General features: G+C 40.2%; 1 protein-coding gene and 1 long non-coding RNA gene across 4 annotated transcripts in view; both read right to left on the bottom strand.

The window, feature by feature from the left end:
• Nucleotides 1–3,636: 3,636 nt before the first annotated feature.
• The window catches only part of LOC145439788 (uncharacterized), a 44,776-nt gene continuing 22,556 nt past the window's right edge, over nucleotides 3,637–25,856 (bottom strand). For 2 of the 3 annotated variants that reach the window (XM_080317415.1, XM_080317416.1), the window contains 3 exons: nucleotides 25,532–25,679; nucleotides 25,232–25,341; nucleotides 3,637–4,011 (listed from right to left, as the gene is read on the bottom strand). In XM_080317415.1, coding sequence (XP_080173541.1) covers nucleotides 3,772–4,011; nucleotides 25,232–25,341; nucleotides 25,532–25,679 — 498 coding nt within the window. In that variant the 3' untranslated portion in view covers nucleotides 3,637–3,771. Of the gene's footprint in view, nucleotides 4,012–17,000; nucleotides 18,277–25,231; nucleotides 25,342–25,531; nucleotides 25,680–25,856 lie in introns of those variants that run through there. The other variant, XM_080317417.1, reaches the window with a different exon arrangement.
• On the bottom strand, nucleotides 10,523–15,144 carry LOC145439794 (uncharacterized). The gene is made up of 3 exons (XR_013915356.1): nucleotides 14,494–15,144; nucleotides 13,000–13,185; nucleotides 10,523–10,697 (listed from the first exon to the last, which is right to left on the bottom strand). It is a non-coding gene; the product is annotated as an uncharacterized LOC145439794 (long non-coding RNA).

The following is a 25,856-nucleotide window of genomic DNA, read 5'->3' as shown; positions in this document are numbered from 1 at the left end:
CGCGTTCACACAGAACCTTTCAAAAAGGTTCGCGTTCACACGAACCTGAACCTTTCACAGGTTCACACCATCCCTAGTGAAGACACTTGGACACAAAAGAGACGCTTTGGACTACACAACTTCATAACACATTTGAATAATATATTCATATTTATTCCCGAAGCTTTTCGGCTGACACTCATCAGGGGATACCGTCACACTTGGATACGTCGTCGATATGCAATAATTTGAATTAACGAATTGCTTCCCAAATTTCTGAGAGATTTCAATTCCACCCGAAAAATTTTTTCACGAAGAGTGCGATTCAGGGAGACTTGGATTTTTCGTTTTCAATATATCATTATATAGTGTCCTTGCAATCCGAGCCCCACCATACAAATGCGAATCGCAAAGGAAAATTATGCGCCCCATAAAATACCAAGTTGCAATCCTGTGATGCGTCTCACGAACAAAGGTTTTTCTGGTATGTTTGGGCGATTCTAATAGAGTTTCACTATTCCTACAATCCTGATGGGAGATCATGAAATAACAACATGCAATAAGTTATTACTAAACCGGAAGATGAATCATCATTAATTTTATACTCAAATGTTTCGAGGATAACCCCTCTCTCAGTTCTATCAGTTAATCTGATCACGAGAGCTGAGACAGTGATATGAGAAACTACCAACATTTATTTGAAATTTATTCAAGAGGTTTTTCGCGCAAGGCGCAACTATAGAAACCAAATTCCAATGACTTTTCCTTACATTTGCACTCGCGATTTTGGTGAAGATATAGTAAGCCTGCGGGGATGTCCTGGATCTATAATTAGAAACTTTAACGCATATGGTATATCTCCAGAAGTCGGTGATGGCACAGAACACCACAAGGTATTTTTGCGGTGTGAAGTTCGCAGTAGCCAATTTGACATAACTATTTGTCGCCCACATGAGTCATTACGACTCTCCGCTCGGATGAGGCGGCCGTATATGCTATGTTATCGAAATGCAGCTTATTACGGAATCGGTGTATTATGTGATCCGGGGTGTGCAAGTTCTGAGTAAACGTTAGACGCTCGCACCACGACAAAATAGGTTGAAGACCACTGTATTAAGTATAAGAAAATAAGTGTTATTAACAACAAAATAATACTTGTTTGGTTTAATGGTTAAAAAGAATGGTATCATGTAATATTTTCAACACTATTTTATTCACATTAACCCCAGACGCATGGAATATTAAGAAACTTGTCTTGGTCGCTGTCTCCAGAGCAGTGTGTGGCTTGATGAAAAAGCCTTGTTATTTTGGTAACTTCGCTATAGCTGGTCTTCCGAAATTCGCCCTCCATCAACCTCAGCCGAGTCGTCTGAATGTCTCTGTCGCAGTGTGTTTTCTATTGTACACCTTAAACGCGGCGATCTGCTCGACACAAACTAAAAAGACAGGTTCATGTCTGGCTTCAGTAAACAAATATTTAGTGCTCCACAATCTTCTTGAAAGTGCGGCATTCGGCCCTCACCTTTTTGACATGCCCGTTCATCAGTTATGGGCGATGGTTACTGCTAATGACGATGACCTAACTTGTTTAACGAATTAGGGATTTGTAAATGCAACTATTTGATGCAGAGACCGTTTAATAAGTAGGTCGAATTTTTTTTTGACATGTCAAAAAAAGTCAAAATTAGGTCAAAAAATGTCGAAATTGTTTACAAAGTTGAAGATTTTCATCATTCGGCATTTTACAGCTTGTAGCCTACCTTATGGGCCTACCGTTGTAGACGGACCATTGTCTGCTCATTGTGAATAATAAACATTCATATGAAGCAAATAAGTTGACACGCGGTGTTATGATCAACGTACCGCAATATCCCAACTGAAGCAAGACTGCGTGGTCATTGCATGGTTCTTATATCAAGAAGCGCATGATGAAAAATTGTGATGTAGACAACATTGCCAGGAAGAAGCAACACGGTTTGGCGCCAGCAGTGTACGCACAACTTCAGTGCTGTCAGCCAACAACTGCTTTTGTTGAACGTTCTTTCTCCACTCTTGGCAAGCTACTTAGTAAGGGCAGACACGTTCTACCCGAGGATATAGGAAAGTATCTTTAGTTGTACTACATAAATTTTAATCATTTCCACCATAATGCGTGATGTAATTACTGGAATTCTTCATAGGCCATATTCCGGTAAAATAATGTCTTTTCATGTAAAAATTTGTCAGTTTCTGAGGCAGAAAAGTTTTGGTCAAATTACTTCGTAATGACAGACTGTCCCAGCCAGAAATGAAGATACGTAGTAAAATTCTAACATTATATGGGAAGACACCTAATATGCATACGTTGGGTCAAATTTGGTCAAAATCATTTGTTTTTAGGTAAAAATCGCTCTTGTAATAAGTAGGCTAATGTAAGAATGGAAAGAAAGAGGTTTGAACCAATTTACTGTGTATGGAATAAACTACTGTGTTGTGACGGCACACTTTGCTATATAGGTTTTACTTTGCACCTGGATTGCGCATGGCAGAGAGAGAGAGAGAGAGAGAGAGAGAAAGATCCGGATTATTTTGGCCTGCCCCATCGCAATGCTTTCACGATGGAGTTGAGATGAATACGACTTGAGATTATTTAGTCTGCATAAGTATTCTTTTCTCTTCCATGCAAGTCGTGGATGCTGGGCGCCTATATAGCGGGAGAGCGGCGAATATCAGTTTTTGAGTCTTTGGTCTGAACAGGCAGGGGAATTAACCCACGACCTACTGATCAGGAAGCCGGACACATCGCTATTACGCTATCGCGTTTGTCGCCTACATAATTACCGCACACAAATATACAGGCTTCAAGGTAAATTCTAGGGATGGTGTTCTGTGTGTGAAATTTTATTCCGCTCGTGGCCCTGGAACTCCCACAATCAGCCTCGAATATTTCATTGTTATGGAGATTGGCATTGGGACGCAACAATGCTGTCTGGCGAAACGAGAGAGTAGCTCAGGACGTAACAATGCTGTCTGGCGAAACGAGAGAGTAGATCAAGAGAAAAAGAACCAGACACCATCGTTGCGTCTCAATGCCAATCTCCATAACAATGAAAAATTCAAGGCTGATTGTGGGAGTTCCAGGGACACGAGCGGAATAAAATTTATACTTTGGTAATCAGTGCAGAGTCAGCTTTCGATTGATACCCGTTTTAACAAATTAAATGCTCGGCAAGCCGGTAAAAAATGACCGTCAAATTGCCTGTAGCCAAATGGAAATTGTGACGTGATACAATTTCACCGAGGTGTGAGATTTGCCTGTGTCGACACCATATAGGACACTATGGTGTACCATCAGTGTACATTAATATAAGCGTAGGGTTGGAAGTAGCAATATGACGTCACAAGTTTCATGTTCTCGTTCACATCACACAGAACCTTTCGAAAAGGTTCGCGTTCACACGAGCCTGAACCTTTCAGAGGTTCACGCCATACCTAGTAAATTCATCTCGGGCTCAGTTTTAACGGCATAGTTCACCCACGCATTAACATATCACAGTAGGTTTTATGTTTTGAATTACAAGCAACTTCTCGCAGTCATGCCAGAATAGTGTTACGGACAGCTCTGGTGCGGTCACTACCCAAATTTAGACCATTCGCTACCTATGTCGAATTTCGAAAGTTGTTATTCGTCTATATTTTTACGTATAGGGTGCATTCGTTACATAATGTTCACATCAGCTCAGGTAGGCCTATTCATATAACTATCAGTAATCCGAACGTCCATCAGTTTCCACGACAGTGCAGCAAGTTCAATTACCAACGCAAAAATAATTGCAAACAGTAGCCCACCAAGACGAGCATTCCCGCAACTATTATGAATAACTCTCTCTTCATTTTTGCAAACACATATATGTCCCACTGAGAGGATGCTAGGGCTCCTTTTATGTTCTCATGTGGAAATTCTTGTTCTGGAACTTCTTTCTGTAGAAACCTGCAAAGCGGCTCCCATCCATCAGATAAATGAAAAAGAAGAAGTCTGTGCTTGTGACGGCTCTGAAATCACAACAAAAATATAGATGCTTAAACGCATCTACTCAACGCTAACTCAACGAATTAATTGTTCATGGATGGGCCACCTCATTTTGTCGCTTGCGTCTTATATTCTCTGCATTACTTTTCATTCAGTGTGCATGCCGCTTATTTACTTCGCCTAGGCTAAGGTGGGTGTCTGATCTTAAAGGCTACTCCAAGTTGTTTCGACACCTTCCTATCTTTTCATTGTATCGCAGTCTTGTGATGTTTTGAAACGATGAAAATATTAATAAACCTGATTGATTGATTGATTGATTGATCATTGCTTGGGCAAGCCATTTTCGCCAGCCCTGGCGACGTCATTGGTAATATTAGAAGTGAAATGAGATTTGATCACCAATGGTTAAATATAGCTTTCTATGAATGCCACCGAACATCTACCCTGACACAATAAATTGGTCAATGGTCATCAGATGCAGTTTGGCCCGTATTTCTCAAGCCAATATCAAACATTTCTGTCAACATGCAGCGTTCATATTTGGCAACGCTTTCATCGCCTCTGATTTTTGCAGGGCACTGCACGGGGTCGCATGTTCGCCGAATCTTGGTGTGTCCTGGCACGGAGGTAGCCGACGCCAAAATCTCGGTGCCTAAAAGTGCCGTACCCGCAGGCTGCACAGTAGGGGTGTTCAAAAATGACTTTTTTCTCAAATTGTACTGGCTACTCGATAAAATTGTTAGGTTACCTAATTTATAGGCTGCACACTAAATTTGGTTCAATTCCAACCAGTAGCCGCATTGTTACAACACAAAAAAGTTATTTATTTATTATGTAAGATAAATAAATAAAATTCAAAATTTTCTGTTCACCCAATGAAATTGTTAGGTTGTCTATAGAGACGAAGCTCACCCAACTTGGTATTCTTCTCCTGTAGCAATGCGGCTACTGGTGGGAATTGAACCAAATTTGGTTTGCAGAGTTTTTTAACCAACCTAACAATTTTATCAAGTATAGCCAGTACAATTTGAGAAAAAAAAAGTAATTTTTGACACCCCTACTGCACAGTTCGCACCACGAGACTAAATAAACCCAACGGCCTCATGTGATACTAGAAATATAACGTTGTCTCATGATTTCGAATACAGTTCGACTCATGTCTCTAAAAACAGGTAGTAATTTGAGGCGGGGTACTCATCAGACATGGGGTAATCGCGATTAGTAATCGTAATCGATTACGACGATTACAGCATTTTCAAGTAATCGTAATCGCAATCGATTACATTCGAAAAAAATCCAAAGTAATCGTAATCGTAATCGACTACTTCACATATCTAATCGATGTTTTTGTGAAAGGACGATTACTTTTTATTTGTATAATGAATATGACATAACCGAACATTCGTGAACAAGGAAGAGATATTCTACCAGGTTATTGAAACGGTTGATTTTCAAACGCCACTTCTCATTATTACGTCAGAAGCATTAGCTTTGCTCGTCCTTGCGTAAGAAGTATCCACACGTAGTAAATATATATTCGATGTACATTGTTGTGTTATACGGCCGTAAACCAAACTTTACGCTGATTGGTTGAGAGAAAATGGCCATGGATACGACGCAGCAACGGAGGACGCTGCATTTACTTCAACATATAGTCGGCACTACGATGTATTCCTAGCCTATAGCCGTGTAGACTGTATAAAAACGACAAGATTACAGTTAAATGTTTATTTCTTCATCAATAATGAAATTAGGAATGGAAATAAAATATTTAATAACATATACTGAAATATAATGCCGAAATAGCCTACTACTGTGTTTATGAATGCAGTGCCACCAATGGCAATGAACTGGGGAAGAACAGATCTTTCCATTCATTTTCTTCCAACGCAAAGGACAGAAAGGCTTGGGAAGGCAGAGTATAAGAAGGCAGGGACTATTTGTGGCATAAATTTGGCCTGAATTTGATGCCAATAAGAGTGATTTACTTGTAATTATCTAGCAGCAGTCAAATAAAAACTCCTTTCCTGTGATTTCTGCCCAAGTTCAAATTTCATGAACTCATTGCATGTGCTGTTACGATACCTCAAGCACACCAGTGCAGATGAGGTCTGCTCAGCTAGAATCACTCTATTATGTGAAGCACCCAGATTTCCATATGGAAAAAGAACATGACCAATCTTTGCTACATTCACATGCGTGATGCTTAGTAGTCTTGAATGGCGCTTTCTTCATGCAATAACCCCCACAATATTGAATACCTGTTCATACTGTACTGTCATTGAAGTGATTTGAAAAGAGATGTTGCATATGGAGTACCTGCTGTCTTGTTCCCCTCAAAGCAGTCCAAAACCCTACCAAAATTGCTACTTGTGAGTCGAAGAGCCCTATGTATTTACCCCATTCTGCACATTCTCTCTGTTCTGATGTTCTGTGGGCTTAGGTAGCTAATCTGCATATGACTGACTTCGTTGGCTTCTCACCCTAAGATTCAGGTGATGGATTTGAAGATTCCATTTCAAGGCTACACGATGACGATTCTAGATCAGGATCACCAGATGACAATGTAAGATTTGCATGTGCACTGTGCAGCATCCACAACATTGCAGGAAGACAGTTGACACGGCATGGAGTTCAGGGTCCGCCTCTTTGCAATGCGCATAATCTTCTGCTTCACCACGGAGATTGCGACTGGGAATCGCACCTCTCTTTAGACGTGACTGTATTGGTATATCTATAATGCACTAGCAGCATAATCTTCCTTGCAAAATTGGTAGGAGCAAATTATTATTATATTCTTTATTCACAGTAAAACTGGTAGATACACACATAATCCGGGGAGCAACCTGCCCCCAAAGGAAAATGGCGAGATTGGAGTAAATTTTTAAAATTTCAGTAATACATTCAAATTGTTATTCCTATGCAATACACGGAGAAGTCAGATTACAGAATTGCAGCAGATGAAGAATTGGCAAGGGTTACAGAGCAGAGGTAGAGATGATCGAAGACGAAGAATCGAAATTACAGAAATTATGCTGTGATTAACAAGTGTAATTTTAGTCCAGTGGTGCATTCAAGGCCTTCCGAAGAATGTGCACACTGCACAGTGCCAAATAATGTGATTTTCTGGATCATGTCGAATCGAACGTTACCCGGAATTTGTTGGATATGCCTCATGAGTTTTTTGCTCACGACCCCTGTAGCACCAATGACTATCGGTACAATGTTTATTTTGCATCGCCACATTTTCTCACATTCCATTTTGAGGTCTGCGTATTTGGAGTATTTTTCTGATTCTTTTTGCAGTAGGTTGTGATCAGCTGGGACAGCCAGTTCAATGAATAAGCATTCTCTTTTCTTTTTTAGTTTGACGATTATATCCGGGCGGTTGCTCCTGATTTCGCGGCCAGTTATAACTGGTACATCCCACAGAATTTTTATATGTTCGTTTTCTGTCACTGATGCTGGGTTGTAATCATACCAATTTTTTGTCGAAGTGGTGATGTTAAAATGTTTGCATAATTCAAGATGAATGTAGTGACCAATCCTATTGTGTCTCCATGTGTATTCGGTAGCTGCAAGTGCACCACAGCCGGACATGAGATGTGCTACAGTTTCATTTTGGTTGTGGCACATTCTGCATTTGCCGTCCGTGTTTTGCTTCAGAATTCTTTTGCGATAGTATTTTGTAGGAAGCGATTGGTCTTGTGCTGCGAAAATGAATCCTTCGCTTGCCGGTTTCAGGCCAGAGCTGGATAGCCAGGTCCATGAAAGCTCGTCTACATGGGGCTGTGAAGTTAACTTCTTGTGCTGTCCATGAAGAGGCATCGATTCCCATATCGTTTCTCTCATTTTGAGCATTGCATTTTTGTACTGGACTCGTGCTGCTTTTGCTATTGTTGTGGGTTTGGCAACAGTGTTTTCAGCAGTGTACAGGTTAGCTGATTCCATGTTGACTTCTCTGACGTACTTGTCGTGACGATAGCTCAGAGATTTTGTTTTGCGCTGTTTGTCTTCCTGTGCAATGAGTATGCAGTAAATGTTTTCGCTGTTGTTGATGTACTGTGACAAGCCGATGATTTCTGTTTTGAAAGTTTGTTCAATTTCTTGTAGTCCTCGACCACCTTTTTTTCTGGGGATGTACAGTCTTTGTGTATCAGATTTTGGGTGATGCATGTGGTGCATTGTCATCAATTTTCTCGTCTTTGTATCCAATTTTTTAATTTCATCTTTGCGCCAGTTCACCACACCAAAGCTATATCTCAAGACAGGCACTGCAAGACTGTTTATGGCATTGATTTTGTTTTTGGAATTGAGTTCAGTTTTGAGAATTGACTTGAGCCTGCTAATGTATTCCTTTTTCAGACTTGATTTCATTGCAGCATGTTTAATGTTGTCGCTTTCACAGATCCCTAGATATTTATAGTGATCTTCGGCATTCAATTCTGTTATGGTTTCACCCAGTTTGAAGCTCATGTCGCCAGTGCTGGTGACTCTTCCACGTCGTATGGTAAGTTTTTAGCATTTATCCAAGCCAAATTTCATTTTTATATCTTCCGAAAACTCATGAACAATTTTCATTTGGTTATTCAGGTCTGCATCGGATTTCGCGTACAGTTTCAGATCATCCATGAACAAAAGGTGATGAATCTTTTGACCTTCAGAGTTTGCTGCTTTTTTCATCACGTATCCTGTTTCATTTTTTCTCAGCAACTCACTGAGTGGAGCTAAACTGAGGCAGAATAGAAGTGGTGAGAATGAGTCGCCTTGAAAGATACCATTCCGTGTCTGAATTGTACAGGTTTCTGTTTTGCCTTGGTCATGTTTGATCAACAGTTTGGTATGCCAATTTTTCATTGAATCTTCAATAAATCTGATGATGATCGGATTCATTTTGTAAATACGCATTGTTTTCAGTATCCATATGTGAGGGACTGAATCGAAAGCTTTTTTGTAGTCTATCCATGCCATGCTGAGGTTAGTGTGTCTCCTCTTGCAGTTTTCAAGAATGGTTTTGTCAAGGAGCAGGTGGTCCTTACAGCCAAGGGCACCTTCCTTGCATCCTTTCTGCTCAGGCGGAAGAGGGTTTTCTAGGTGTTTGTAGCTTCGTTTTGCCAGGATTTTGGTCAGTGTTTTGTACATGGTTGTCAGGCATGTTATCGGCCTGTAGTTCTTGGGGTCCCTGGTGTTTTCATTTTTTGGAATAAGATAGGTGATCCCTTGTGTGAACCAGGCTGGGATCTCGTGCGAGTTGGTTGAGGATAAAAGCTCATTGTAGATCGCCGCTAGGTGATTATGTGTTGCAGTTAGTTTTTTTAGCCAAAAGTTTTTGATCTGGTCAGGACCAGCTGCTTTCCAGTTCAGTGAACTTTTTAGGGCCTCCTTGATTTCTTGTTTTGTGATTTCTGACCATTGTTGTTCTGGTGTTTGTAGGTGGTCAGTGTGGAGGTCTTGTATCCAAGTTGCATTTGAGTTGTGCAATTTTTCGGTTTCCCATATTTCTTTCCAAAATGATTCCAGATCTGCAGTGGCTGGAATTCTGCTGCTGGTAATTTTGTGGTTTGACTTTTGTTTCATCATTAGGAAAAATTGGCCAGGTTTGCGAGTAAATAACAAGTTTTGGCGATACTGTGTTTCTCGTTTTTTATATCGTTTCAATCGTTGTGCTTTGGCGCATATTCTCATTTTTAATTCCTCTTGCAACATTGTCACTTTTTCTGTTGACTGCAGTTTTGTTTGGTGCTCCAGTTCTATTTTTTTTACTTTCCAGTTCTATTTTTTTTACTTTATTTTTTACTTTGCGGGAAACATTTCCTTTTTTTAGTTCTGAGAGTATCGCAACATCACACCTTAGTTTTGCGATTTTGTTTTCAATTCTGCGTTGCCAAGCTGGCGTGTGACTTCCCCTTTTTTTGTTGACAGGTCTTGGTATTTTGCAGTGCCTTTCCGAGATAACTGCCGCAGTGCTGTAAATGAGGTTGTTGATTGTCGTTAAGGGACATTGTGGTCTTTCTCCTTTTTTGTCATTTATTGCAGGTAGTATGGTTTCTGTCAAAATTTTGTTCGCTACTGCAATATCAGTTTTCAGTTTCTTTGTAATTTGTAGGTCAGGTAAATTCACTCTGTCATTTATATCCAATGTGGAGTTCATTCGGTCGATAATTTGATTTTTGATCTCCAATTCTAATTCCGTGTCCATGTCATCAACGTTAGGTGATGTTGGTTCATTCGGGTGCCCGATCCCAGCAAACACAGTACAGACCAAAGATGTAGAAAAGCCGAGCCGATATAGTAGATATTAGATCTCGGCAGGTCGTAGAAAGGGGGATTTTGTGTCGACTCAATTCAACGTCTTTTCCATGTCCTTCAATAATGTAAATATTATGCAGATGCTACAGCCTTTAAACATGGTGAGTAGAATGTAGATTCTACGTTAGAAGAAGAAGATCCTGATATAATAACCTGTTTTCTACCACTATGGGCTTAACCTGATCACGGCTGCGTACACACACCACATTATTTACTACATATTAATCACATTTGTGATAATTTAATTTCAAACGAATTGGCAATAATGCCGTTGTAAAAAATAAAACGAACAAACGAACGAATGTCTTTAGAAAGAAAGTGAAAACAGTCCTTATCATCAGGTTTCATCTTCTGATGAGCCAGTTAAATAACCAGCATGCGGCCTTTTTTTTTCAACACCCTGCAGAAATAAAATGAAAATGATGATTAATAGCTAAGACATTCGTACTGCGAAAATGGCAGAGGTAGCGACTAACGAATGACTCCTACATTTTTTTCGCCCATACTTACTAAAATGGATTCGATTCTGAACTATTTCCACTCAAGTTTTCAAGTTTTATTATTATATTTTTTAATATTATATGACTAGAGAACTGACTTCAATCGTCACTTCTACTTGATTATCAAGATCAACGATGACTACTTCAGCACTCTTTGAAAACAGCCACTAACACAAAAAGAATTCTTGACTAAAATTTCTTCACATTCTGTCCAAAATGATCAATTCAACAATCCAAATGAATCAGTTATTTGGCAGCTAGTTGGAGAGATATATACTCAAGTCTAGAAAGTGGAATGATACTCTGCCTGGAAAGCTTAAGACCTAACAATATTGTGTACAGAGAACAAAACATTTGAGTGGCGGCACTGGTATAGACATTAATAAATTATTAGAATTGACAGCAAGATAACCAGCAAGACATTAAAATGAGAATTAGTGCAGTTTCTTAGGCTGTAGTGATACTCAGCCAGTAATTGACCTAGCAGAGAGCAAAACGTTGTAAATAAAGCGAGCGAAACCTCCGACAAATGATACGATAAAACATTAGAATCGACAGTCTTACTAGAAGCAGAGTAACAATCATGAGGGGTTAGAGAACAGAAGCCCGGGAAGTGACCATCAGAAATTACTGCATACTGGCCGAACAAATCCATGACCACTAACAAATGGTCTTTCAATAGTCAATATTGATACCAAATGACACCACACCTATTTCATAGCAACATTTAGCAAATACAGCGCTGGAGTCAACCTTATATACAGGGTTGCCATACCGTCCTTATTTCTAAGATTTGTCTTTATTTTGAAGGGCCACGTCTTAGAAAACTCATCTGTCCTTATTTCTAAGAAATGTCCTTATTTTCGACTTGCGTCCTTATTTTGTCTTATTTTCAACCGCTACAGAACTTCGATCGTTTTCCTCTGGTATCTGTGTTGCATAATATTATGTTTTTTCGCCGAGATTTATGACATCATAAATGAAAGGAACTCTCGTGACGAACACAGTACACACCACAAGACTTGATTTCTAAGTGGTGAGATAGCTAGGGCAGTCAGTGGCAGTATCGCGGTTTTGTCTGTACCAAGCTACCGCAGCAGACGTCAATTTGGCAGTAAACAGCAGTACCAGGTTTTTGCTGTTTGGTCTACAGCAGAATAAGCTTAAGCTGTGGGGAAGGCAGCATTTATTGTGTGGTGAAAAAAGGCGCAGCGCAGTCGACACATTGGTTAAAAAGTAGTAACGGTATAAATGATTGATCAATTTTTCTAAATTATATTGCACTTGCGCATATAGTTTTTGCTACAAATAAGGCTAAATCTGATTAGTTTGAATGAACAGGTGTAAAAACGTTTCTCGTGACGATTATGAGAGAGAATCTAAAGGTTTCTAACGAAACTTGAAGGACAAGTGTTTCGCACATAGCAATATCTGCAATTGTGACATTAACCTGGAGGCCATAGGAAAGACTGCTATTTCAACTCACATTGATACCCCGAAACACAAGAAGTGTGTCATGATGATTAATTTGAGACAGTCGATGAATAATTTTTCCACAAGTCGATCAGCACCAACGACCACAGACTACAAGGCAGCTGCTGCTGAGAGTACCTCACGTACCTTGGCATTCCATACTGTCGAACACCAGCAATCATTCATCACCATCGATTGCACATCGCAATTGTTCAAAGCAATATTCCCCGATGCCAATATTGCAAATAAGTTTTCTTCGGCCAGGACCAAGACTGCAAGCATTGTTACTGGAGTTTTTGCTCCATACGCACAAAAATGATTTTGTCTAAACTTAGTGTACGGCCTTTTTCCATCTTGGTTGACGCCTCTAGCGAGGTGAAGAAATTTGGTTTATCACCCTAGGGGGAGGGGGCAAGACCAACGGTGTTTTTTTTGCGGGGGGGGGGGGGGGGCTGACGAAGTGCTGTTTCGGCCCTGAATAAAGGTAAACCTAGACCTGAGCTGTCGTGAGATTCATGAAGCACTTTCTAATAAAAAGGAGTTGCTGGAGCAGGTTATTTCTGGTGAAAAGTATGGAAAGTGATATGCCACGGCTCGTATAGATACAAAGTATGTACAAAAACGCTTTTTCATGATAATCTAATTTTTCGACTGTCCTTATTTTTGGGTCCATGTCGATGGCAACCCTGCTTATATAAGCCCTAACCAAACGCCCATTAGTTTTCCCACCTACTACTTCGCGGATGGAAATACGCATTAAAGCGAACGGACGCGACTTGTCACACTCTTGCTATTTCTGCTCCTTTTTTCTCTTCGTTCCTTTTCTCTGTCGCTTCCGCTTGAGGAGAGAAACAGTCGGCCGCGTTTACGGATCGTGAATTCCCGGTGGGTGATTCTTCCTCGAATGGTCAGCACCTTGAAAATTGAGAACAATGTTGTTGCAAAATGCATGACAATTTGAAAGTTACATCATTCTAATTATTCCAGTTATGGCCGTGAATCGTTACAAGTGCGGTAACCATAAGAATTATTACTATACTTCAACTACAAATACAATAGGGCCCTATATTGTATAAAATGATTACCAATTCTTTTACGTTGATCGAGTCCCAAATAGATGAAATATGTCAAAGAATTTGCTAAATTTTTGTATAATTTGACAGATTCCGAAATCTTCTCAAAGTGCACCTTTCAAAAATTTGATATCAAGACTCCCAACATTTTACAATTCGAAGTTGGATGGCTTTACCAATACAAGCAAACAGTTTGTAACGCAATTGACAATTATGTAGAGAACGCTGCGAGACATATGAGTAGGCCTACCCTAAAACGTTTCTCTGACATGGACATTAGGGCTCTTAAAATATGACTTTTTTTCACAAATCGTTCTGGCTACTTGATAAAATTGTTAGGTTACCTAATTTAAGCCTAAACACAAAATTTGGTTCAATTCCAGCCAGTAACCGCTTTGCTACAGGAGAAGAAAGTTTCTATTTATTATATAAAAATAAATAGGTAATAAAAATTTGAGAATTTTCTGTTCACCCCATGAAAGTGTTAGGCTGTCTATAGAAACGATGCTCACCAAATTTGGTTCAATTCCAACCAGTGGAAGCGGAGATATTGCCGTCGAAAAATTTGGATTTGAATAAAATAGTATTTACGGTGACCGATTCTTTGTTTACTTATTAAAGTTGTGCTCACCGTAAGTACTATTTTATTAAAATCCAAATTTTTCGACAGCAATAACTCCGCTTCCACTGGTTGGAATTGAACCAAATTTGGTGAGCATCGTTTCTATAGACAGCCTAACACTTTCATGGGGTTAACAGAAAATCTTCAAATTTTTTATTATTCATTTTTATATAATAAATAGGAACTTTCTTCTCTTGTAGCAAAGCGGATACTGGCTGGATTTGAACCATATTTTGTTTGTAGGCTTAAATGAGGAAACCTAACAATTTTATCAAGTAGCCAGTACGATTTGAGGAAAAAAGTCATTTTTGAAGAGCCCTACTGTTCATGACCGTCCACGTTTAGAGTTGCATCTCAAAGATGCTAAAATAAGCCTAAATATAATCCAAGCAATACGATCGTCCACTTTGACTGACTGAATTTCTAAAAACACCTTGATAGCTTCCACATCTTACGTTTATATATACTGTCTGCTATCGGCACAACAAAGTAGGCCTATTTAAAAATACCAAAACAGATTCAACATACCACATCTCTTGCAAAGGCTTTTGCTTTCATTCAATTTTCCATCAAACTTCTTTAAATCCTCCTTTGTGGTGAGTTGCTTTGGAATTCTTCTAGGATCAATTCCGATATTGTTTTATCATATACAATCTATGGCGGAATAAAAGTTTCGGATAAGTTCTAAAACGAACACAATTTTCCACACAAAAGTCAATTGCCACACGAAATGCCAAATGCTACGGTCTCATTTTACAAGGTATGGCGAGGAAACGTAGTGGTACGTTCCATTATAGCTAAACACTAATGAATTGCGGGTTCGAGCGTGACACGTCGACTCCATAATTCCTACCGAAGTGTTCGCCGTTTATCTAGGCTCCTCCTCGCCATCTGATTCGCATAGCCATGTCTTAAAAAGCCTAGGAGTGGGCCGTGCTGTAAGTGGGCAGATGGTTGCCGATGCACCCGGCACTTGGTGAATTCGACCGCACAAACTCGGCACTTGGTGAATTCGGCCCTCGGGAAATTTTGAAATGAAGTGTATTTACAGCTATTAATATGAATTATCAAACTAATAATAGTATTATCAAGTGATTCGTCAATCTTGTAAGGAGGTCAGGGCATCCGTAGATCGCGCAGTCACGGCGTGATTAGATCACGGATTGCGTAGCCACGGGAAATAACACAGCGCTCATATGCCGACCACGCGCGATCTGCTTGGAATCGATGGCGTGAGTCACGGGCCTGTGTCGTGTAAGTTTTGAGAAGATGGATCTTGGCGTTGTATGTGAGATCAACACTGTGGAACATCAAGCGGCGCTTCTTCGTTTATCGATCACGACAAGCCAGTGTTCCTCATCAACAAATGTTTCGCATGATCACGTCAAAATAAATTATTTTTCGCCTTTGGAGAGACGATTCCACTCTGGGATTAGGGTGTCTCGATAACACGGTTGAAGGATCCCAAGATTACGAGATCTACCACGAGCCACGACACGTTTAAATTTCCTTTTTGATACTGTTCATTCATACTTAATGCATTTCTGATGCGAAGGTGTTCTAGTGCCAATTCCTCCAAGGGCCGAGTTCACCAAGTGAAGAGCGTCGCGTTATTTCCCGCAATTACGCAATCTGTGATCTAATCACGCCGTGACTGTGTGATCTACGCATGCCCTGACCGCCGTACAACATTGACAACCACTCAAAGTGCCAAGTTCACCGGCAAACATTCCAGTAACCAATCATGGTGACCGGTACCGCTACGAGATCTACCACGGCCGAATTCACCAAGTGCCGAGTTTGTGCGGCCGAATTCACTAAGTGCCGAGTTCACTGGTAATCGGGCAGATATGGAATAATAAGAAGAAGAACCGGCCTGGTGTAAAATGACCAGTGTAGTCGAACCACCACCATGAACACCACAAACTAACAAATAAACATCTAACAAGGAAAAGAAATTACCTTTGCAGCCTTTGACAAACACAGTTACCATTGAAACCAGCAATTAAGGTCTTATTCGAAAGCAGAATAACAACTGTTTTAGTGGACATATCAAATCAAATGTTGGAAAGTTCATGTAAAATAGCCCAAAATATTATCTTACTGTGACCATATTCCATCAATATGGTCTGGCTAGCCAAATTCTCTGGGCCAACATAATCAAGCTGCGTTTGGTTTCAACGATTAATAATCTTGTTACTGGATTCGAGGTATAATTGCACTTAAATATCAAATTTTGCTCCATTAATCAACATCAAGTTGAAAATGTCCATTCTTGCACCAACTTTTATAAAATCATGAATCAGTGTTCTACAGGAATGTATCTATATGACTTATATATCTAGAAAATTCAAGCATAAATATTATGATATACCGTAGGTATAGGTACCGGTAATTCAGATGTTTGAAGCGAATTATAGTGGTCTAATTTCACTAAATTAGAGCGAAATGCCAGCAATATAATTGTAATCTAATTCGGAAAAACGGTTTAGCTCTAATTCTAACCTGGAAAAGCTGAAACTTTTCTATAGTTGTCTACACCTGTTTTGCAGAAAGTCAAACAGCTCTAGGCGTCATATACTACAGGCAATTCGAAATACCCCATAAGCTATATGCTACTGCATATATACCTTTAACCCGCTACCTCGGTCAGTCACAATTCCTATATATTTACGGCATTTACCATACAGAAAGAGCGAACTATGCCTGGCTGCGACCTGTTGCGCTTCAAATCTTTGTATGGCGCGATGACGTAAAATTTGAATCGCCGAAATATTCTAGAAGTCACGCATCGATAATTATATTCCTAAACGTACAACATATCACTTATTTAGTTATTCTCTGAATAAAACTATTAACCATACTCGTTGAGCATGCGAGATTACCGAAAGAGCGAATATATATATAATGAAGATCATATATATCAGAGGAAAACAAAACTATTCGACCTTAGAGCAACAACACGAACATACAACACCGGTGACATCCTCACGCAATAAAACGAAGGAAGAACATTGTTTTCTAATGGATAGAACGAAGCTACCGCATGAGATCGAACAAAACCGGATAGAATTCATCGTTATTGAATGTACCGAAAAAGTCATCCTTTCTACGTATTTTAGTCGTACCCGCGAGAGATAGAAAATTTGCATTATTAGGTTAACTACCGGATATAACGAAGCCTAATGCATTAGATGGAACAACACCGAGTATGAATTTATTCTGATTGAATATAACCACAAGACCATCCTACTACGTATTTTAGACATTCCCTCGACACTTAGAAAATCAGAACCTAATCGAGATGATCCCGGATGATCCTTTTACGGTTTTGTGTTTGCTGGGATGGTGTTTTGTGATTCTACCTCTGGTATGTTCAGGTCTTCAAGTGGTTGTTGCGGATACAGGTCATCTTGGCCGAATTGAAGTTCTAGTGCCTCAGAGTTTTCTGTGTTTTTGTTACAAATTTCGCTCTCGATTTCTGCGAGTTCTTGTTCTGATAATTTTTTCATTACACAGCGTCTCATAGTTGCCAGGGTATTGGCAGTCATGGTTGGAGAGTTGTTTGTTCTCTCTTTCCATTTTTGAAAAGTTCCTTCGGTTACTCCTGCCGAGTTTTCAAGTTTGGCTAAGAAGTAACATCTCATTATTTCTTTATACTCTTCTTTACTCCATCTGTGTCTCTTCTTTTTTTCTTCTGCAGCAGAGCTGTTTTGTGAGCCACAGTTCGGTGTTGCACAGGCGCCATGTTGAGAAATATCTTCTCTTTGGTGTTCCTGTGTGGTCGGAGTTGAGGAGTCCTCTGGGGTCATCCGCTTGGTCCCACGGCGGGTACGTCCAGGTGCAATATATCCAGATCGTTTCGCAGGCATCCACAGCAGTGGTGCGTCAGTTCAGAAGTTAGGTTAATTTAAAGTAATTAATTAATTATTAATTTCTTAATATTATTGTACACAACTGTGGTGCTTTTAGCCTGTTTAAGGCTTTGTGCTCCACGACATGACAGTATTCGAACTGATCAATGCATTTATTCTTGTCTTTGACATTCTTTCCACTCTTTCATGCATCGGCTCGCGATTCAATGGCTCTTTAGCTGCCGACTTGTAGCTCGCCTCACTGTGATTTCTGGGCTTTTTAAGTCAGTGCAACTGCAGTGAGGTCGGCGATGAGGAGTAAATGAAGCTTGTGGAAGTAGGCTTGAAATCCTGCCTTCTTACTCTGCATTCCCAAGCCTTCCTGACCTTTGCGTTGGAAGGAAATGAATGGAAAATCTGTTCTTCCCCAGTTCATTGCCATTGGTGGCACTGCATTCTTAAACACAGTAGTATTTCGGCATTATATTTCAGTATATGTTAATTTCATTATTGATGAAGAAATAAACATTTAACTGTAATCTTGTCGTTTTTATAAGTCTACACGGCTATAGGAATACATCGTAGTGCCGACTACATGTTGAAGTAAATGCAGCGTCCTCCGTTGCTGCGTCGTATCCATGGCCATTGTCTCTCGACCAATCAGCGTAAAGTTTGGTTTACGGCCGTATTGTTAGAACAGTGTAAGCCAGTGGTTCCCAAACTTTTTCGGTGTGAGGGCCAAATTTAGAATTTCAGAGTACGGTCGGGGCCGCACGAATACTACGGCTATGGAACGGACCCAAACAGTGACCATGCCTATTTCGGAGTAGTTTTATTGCCCTGGCGAGATTTCAAAACTGTACACTGTTTACCGCTACTTATCTGCTGCATTGGGTGTCCGTTGAGTTAATAAGCTTTTCTAGCCTAAACGCGCGAAGCGAGAAATTTCTTTAGTTTCATGACTGAATCAGTCAATATGATCGGGAATTGCATGCGTTGCTATCAATTTTCATCCTGTCTCTGTTCAAGTAATCTGATAGTAATCAATAGTAATTAAACATCTCTGGGGGTATACCCGTTGGCAGGAACGTAACAGCACTTCGTCAGGACCCCGGGCTCCCATAGGGTGATGAACTGACCCCGCATCACGTTGATCGCTTTTGCCACGAAATTAAAGCTGTAGCCTACTGTTTAGTGAGACAGCGCGACACGCGAATATTTCGATAATTCATGATAAAATCGGTGAATAAAATCGGGAATTGCATGGTTGTCCTCTTTGCCCACGTAATCAGATTTACCGGTAGAGCTGAGTGAGACGTATCTTTGAAACTGCAGACCCCATAAAATTAAACATCTTCGGGCTGGCGGACCCCTAGGTATGACTTCTTTACATGATATTATTTCGTGACCGCCTGTCTGCTATATTAAAAAATGTACAATTGCCCAAACCTACTAAACTGAAAGATCACACGATTTCAGATTGGTATTTCTTCACTGGCATATAATTTTCTTTCCTGCGGGATGGTAGCCTTTGTCTTGTGAGGTTCAGATTGCCAAGACAAGAACATTCGGCGCCAGTCATTTAGGCGCCTATATGGACGATTAATCCTATATGTGTTTTGTATATATAACGAAGTTTTTGGTATTTTGAAGTCTTTGGTCAGCATAAAAGCAGTCCTTCACGGCCAAGACTTTCTCGCTGCTGATCGTTCTGACACACTTCTTGGAGTCACATGTCTTGGTGCGTTGTGGTGCGGTCATGGCCAACGCTGATATGCCCATTCCTATAAATCTTGCGTATTTTTTCTTGGGGAAGAGTACCCAATAATCACAATATGTGGCGAATTGAAATCGCGCATAGCGCGAAACTTTTTTGAAAAACTTGCATAAATTTTCAAAAATTACTCTATAATTTATGCTAATTTACGAAATAATTTTGGGCCCCCTTCGAGCTCGGCCCCCCTCAATTGGGGGGTTTGGGGTGCGGCAGTTATGGCCCTGACTATAGAACTACGAATTATGCTGCTTTTAGCCGGCTAAGCAGTATGCATCTCGGCGTATTCAACCGTGAGTCACGTGTTGCACATCTAGTTACCATAGTGTTACCATGCGTCCTCTTTTAAGATGATTTGTCCTCTTTTTTGTTTTTGAGATTTTGTCTTCTTTTTTGAGGATTTTGGTTACATATAGGGTCAAATTCGACTGATACACATTAAGTCAGCACTGTAGGAACGCCACGGCGGCTATTTCGAGAGCTGGACCGGAAAGTTTACCTTTTTTTCAGTCAACCACCTGTTAATGTGGAAGAAAAACTGTATTTTCCGGGAGTTGAGCCTCTTTTTTATTTTTAGTCAAGCGACCACGAGGTATGAAAAGTTTACCATTTTTTCAAGATTTTCCTCCGGTTTTGAAAGTTATCAATACGGTACCTATTTATATCTATAGCTACTACTCGTTCAACTGGAAAGTTAGGGCACATTGCATTGAAACAGCAGTGACGTAACGTTAGCAGTCTATACTCACAACTTTCCTGCAATTCTATTATTAAAAACTACAGAAGCCAAGCCAAGCAAGAGTATTTTATAAATATAAATTTTATTTTTTGTCATAAACCGATTTCTTAATATATTTTGAGGGCCGCAAGAAGGCTATCTGAGGGCCGCATGCGGCCCTCGGGGCCGCACTTGGGAATCACTGGTGTAAGCCATGACGTATATCAGGTTATCAATACGCTCCAGACGGCACTACCTCGCAGCAAGATAATAATCACCACTCGGCCTAGTTTCTAATAGTAACTTATGTATTGATGTTTGGGTATGCTTAGATATACACAGTTTGACCGTTGCTGCTTGGCGAGCAGTAGGCCTATCTATGTAATATAGGCTACGTACGTCAAATAAAACATTACGATGGTTAAAAGCAACAGCTGCTGATACATATCATAACCGTGCCGTTCTTTGCCGTTTCTCGTAACGGCACCTTGCAGTATCTGTATTAACACTTTAGCTGCCAAGGCCTATTATGGAAATTGCCAGTAAACGCCAGCGAACAATGAATTTTCGACTAGTTGGATATTTCGCTGGAATCGGGCGTGCTGGTAAGTGCAAACCTTGCGCAACTTATGAAAAAAATTTTTTTTTTCAACATTAAGGAATTATAAAAATAATTATATTTTTTTGCTGCTCATTTTATGAAAAGCCACCTAGTGTTCAAACCAAAAAAAGGTTGACCTATTGTATGCAAATGTGATTTAAAAAAAATACTTCCGGCAACGAAAATGGGGATTTATGACAACAAGCCTATTCAGTAGCCTCGGATACAACCGTAATCCGGGGATAGAACCAATTCCGGACTTTACTGTACTCATTTCAAAAATATCCTAAATATAGGATCGCTGGCAGTTTATGGGATTGAGTAAAATCCTATATTTAGGATTGTTGGCAGTCAAAGTGTTAAGTGGAAGGTAGAATTTTAACTTCACTTTATCTTATTCTCATATGACTCTACTTAAAACGGGCGCCAATCGTTATTTCACAATTCTTCACTCGACATTTACACCTGTCGCCATAGCCATCCGCTTATACACCATGTTAGCGTGGGTTCTAGGTACAATCAGGATCAAAACAGCAATTCGTCCCCCACTCCAATCGTTGGTATTGGCAGGGTTGTAACCAAGTCACAATGTTACGAGTCACAAGTCGATCTCACTTTTATAGTTTTGACACGAGTCAGGTCGAGTCATTTTCAATTCACCCCCGAGTCAAGTCCGAGTCCAAGTCAGCTAGTATAGGGTCGAGTCCGAGTCATAGTGTTTGACTCGACTACGAGTACAAGTCGTTATGTTCACAGATCAGTTTTCAGATCAATCCGGTTTTAGCCACTTTTTTCAACTCTGCTCGAGTGATATCGAATGGATCGTATTCATAATATAGTAATTTTTATCAGTTTTATCAGTATGCGGCCCTATTTCCATGTACCAGGACTGCATGATGATAGACGAAATACAAATAATGTGGTAACTTTACTATTCTTCGAAGTTACATGGAATGTCCGTCTTGGCCGTTCTAGTCTCGAGTCCTATGACTTGGTTTGAGTCATGCAAAATGACTCGAGTACAAGTCGAGTCAATACAAAAATTGACTCGAGTCAAGTCTAGTCACCAAAAAATCGCGACTCGAGTCATTACAACCCTGGGTATTGGGGCCCCATGGTGGTCAGTTTTCAAGTTGATCACTGAATTTCGTCTTAATATGGGTAATTGCATTATATTGCTATACATTCAGATTTACCGGTAGAGCTGGGGGCACGTAATTCATAATTATAGCATCTGGTATGTTGTTATAATTACTTTATTGTATGTTGTTAATTCGTGACCTCCCGCCTTTTATGTAATCAAAAGATACTGCACTCGCCCAAACGTAAGAAAATGTTCGTGAGATGCACACACAAATTGTCATGTCATCATTCTTCTGTGAGTACCCCTGCTAGCATTTGCATGGTTGGGGATCAGATTGGAGAGACCGGATTATTCGTCACGCCCACAGAGCGCGGCTACTGACAATGGACACATACCCAAAGTTTTGGCCAAGGTCATTCTTTTGTAGCACACGTTGTGGAGTCGCATGTTGGCCGAAATTGCATACGTCTTTTGGTGTGTCGTACCGGGGTAATGACGGCCACCTAAATGCATATTCTTATGAATTATGCATGCTTTTTTTCTTGGGGCTTGAGAGGTATGCATTTCAAAATCGAGCTATTTAGAGACATTATCTCGAAGAAAATTTTCAAGTTAATTAACTCTCTTGCAAATACTCTATTATAATTTATGTTGATTTACGAAATACTTTTGAGTCCCCTTAGAACTCGCTCCCGGTCGTATTGGGGAGTTCGGGGTGTGGCAGTTACGGACCTGACAAGAATGCAAATCGTTGGCTGCGACGAATAGTCCTGCATATAGTTGGGCAATGGGTGCATTATGACGTAACAAGCAAATGACGTATCATTTATAAAGAAAGTTGGTATCTCATTAGACCTTATCTTCATCGCAAGCCTTATATTGTCTTCCAATATCTCCAATATATTAGAAGCCAAACAAATGTAATCGTGAGTAATCGTGATTACTTTTGAAATGTAATCGTAATCGTAATCGACTACTTCCTGATTTTGCTGTAATCGTAATCGTAATCGTAATCGCGGGATTCACAAGTAATCGTAATCGCAATCGATTACATTCGTGAAGTAATCACCCCATGTCTGGTACTCATATTATATTAAAAAAGTGACAAGTCACAGTAAATCGCATAAACCGGGAAGACAAAATTCATGAAATAATTCTGGGCCCTCTTTGAGCTTCGAGTGCGTTATGGAAAACATGTTGTCTGAAAAAGCCTCAGCTAGCTCCAACCAAACGCTACTCAACGAAAGGAAATTATGCAGACCGGGGCCTACGATATATGAATATCGTAGGCCCCGTGCAGACCTATATGCCAGCTATAATTATATAATAATTAGAGTCTGACCGATATCGGGTTTAAGCCGATAAAGCCGATTAATAGCACCTTCATCGATAACTCCGATATATTCAGCCGACATTTAAAAGATATGGCATCTAGCTTCATATGCGCATTACCGGAACTTCAGAGCCTTCGTTTATTTGAACACCTGTACCTGCCTACATGACTATGCTTAAACATGAAATATACTAGAAATACTTAATCTGGACACCTGTAAGTTATAAAAAATACATCGATATTCCCAGTTTAGAAGTCGCGGATAATAGTTCTCTCACTCCATACTATGATGTTGCCACGTCACGAAAATATTCGATATGTTTGATCTCTAATGACCGATACCGATATTTCTTTGAAAGTGTAATATCGACTCGATATTTTTGGCGAAACGATAGTCGGTCGGCCGGGCTGTAAATATAACGCCAGTCAAAGCCTTGATGACGGCTCAAGGCATGTCGAAGCTGCTGACTGACCAATGACCAGGCCGTGTTATTTTTGGCATATGCCAAAACTGCCAAAAACAACTTATTTTTGGCATTTTTCAATTTTTATTTTTGGCAGTTTTGGCATCGTCATCTAAATAGATAGTTTCAGCCTCGAATTAGTCACAAAAACGCTTTATTTGGACTAGTTTGTCAAAAGACACCACAAAATGTGCAGCATCCACGTATAATCAGTGCCAACAAACAATAAGAAAAAGAAAAAACCTAACGATTTCATAGGTTGATAGTATCAAACAAAACCTCAAAATGTGCAGTATCCATCGGAATCGGTGCCAATAAGCAAAAAAAAAGAAAGAAAAGCCTAACAAACACGCTCAACAGCTGATTCTTACAGCTGTTGAATAGACTTTGCACTGTAACAGTGCTTCCAAACTCAGGTCAGCTAAGCTTCTCCTAAATTCATTTCTCGCCCAGCGAATCTGGGAAATATCGGCTTCAACAGTAGCCGTTGAGGGAAAGAATGTTGCCAGTCATCCACAAAAGGTTTTCAGAGCTTCAAAATCTTTGGAGGGCCGAACCGGCTTCCATGCATCATGAAAAGAGATCACTTCGCCAGTGCCATCGATCTCATCGCGGAATGAATTTTCTTCTCGATCCTTTTCCAGGAGTTTTCTGTGTTGTCTCTCAACACATTCTATTTAGTAGCCCGACTATCATTTCTCCTTCAGTCTACCGATATATTTTCGGAGGACTTCTGTCACTTCAGGTGGCTTTAATATTACCAACTCGCATGGAAGAGTCCTGGGAAGATTAACTTGTTTAAAAACATTGACGCACAAGACGCTCTGGCAAAACGAGACTATGCAGCTCAGAAATAGCCAGACAGTTTGTTGCGTCACAATGTTCAACTCGATCACAATGCAAAAATCGTGTTTGATTTTGGGGGTTCCAGCTCCGTGAGCAAAAGATAATTTATATTTTAATAATCAGTACTGCGGCAGCTTCTCATTGATACCCGTTTTATCAAATTTAGTGCTCGACAAGCCGGTCAAAAATGGTCGTAAAATTGCCTTTGGACAAATGGAAAGTATGACGTAAACCAAATGCAGTCAGCCGTTCAATCTCGCTGTGCCCACACCATTTAGGACACCATGCTTTCACCCCTAATGGGTGGACTGGACCCAGATTAAGAAACATGCCTTTCACAAACGCTCTTCTCGCTTGTAACGCGGTCCTGTTAACACAACACCATGAACGAAATACACTATTTTGCAGGCCGTGTTATTTTTGGCATATGCCAAAAATTGCTTATTTTTGGCATTTTCAAATTTTTATTTTTGGCAGTTTTGGCATCTGCCTCCTGAAATGCCAAAAATAACACGGCCTGCCAATGACCAATAACAATGCTTGGCTCACCAGTCACCATGCATCATCAAGTCAACAGTTCGGTATATCTTACCGAAAGCACTGATGCGTTGTACTGCTGGTATCTTCTCTTCATGAGTTGCGAATTAGGCTGCTGCACGGTTGTAAATAATCCTTGCTCTGGACAACCATACACGACTCGACCTGGTATGATGTACAAAAGACATATAGGAAAGGAATGGAGGTCACTATTGGCACGATTGTTTCACAGTTCCCGGTTAGTTACAATGCGATAGCTCAAATCAGAGACCCATCGATGTCAGATAAAGTAAGGGTAATGCTATTACCGTGCACGTGAACCACTACGCGTCGACGCGATCAGACAATATCTTACCAAGTCTTCGAAAGTGTTCCCTTACTTTTCTTCCGGTAGGCGTGAAAACATAGCACAGCCCAAGAAGCCAGGAATCGTCAAACAATTTCATTTGATTCCTAAAACTGCAGAGCCATTCGTTCTCGTTCCGTCTTGTCGTTAGAATGATCTGGGATTTGAAAACACAGTCTGAATTGTATGTGGCTGCTTCCTTGGTCAATGTTCATATAGCCCTAGGGTAGCATTTAAATCAAAAATCAAATTAAAACAAACATCTTTAAAACATGGCTTTTTTTGTAGCCGTGACGTCACGAATCTTTGAATCTGACGTGATATTGGATTGTCA

Source organism: Botryllus schlosseri, chromosome 5 (genome assembly GCF_051294905.1).
Source record: "Botryllus schlosseri isolate E-star chromosome 5, Bs_hap1, whole genome shotgun sequence".
Taxonomy (NCBI): Eukaryota; Metazoa; Chordata; class Ascidiacea; order Stolidobranchia; family Styelidae; genus Botryllus; species Botryllus schlosseri.
Note: the sequence above shows the minus strand (reverse complement) of the source record. Positions and strands in the feature narration are given on the sequence as shown.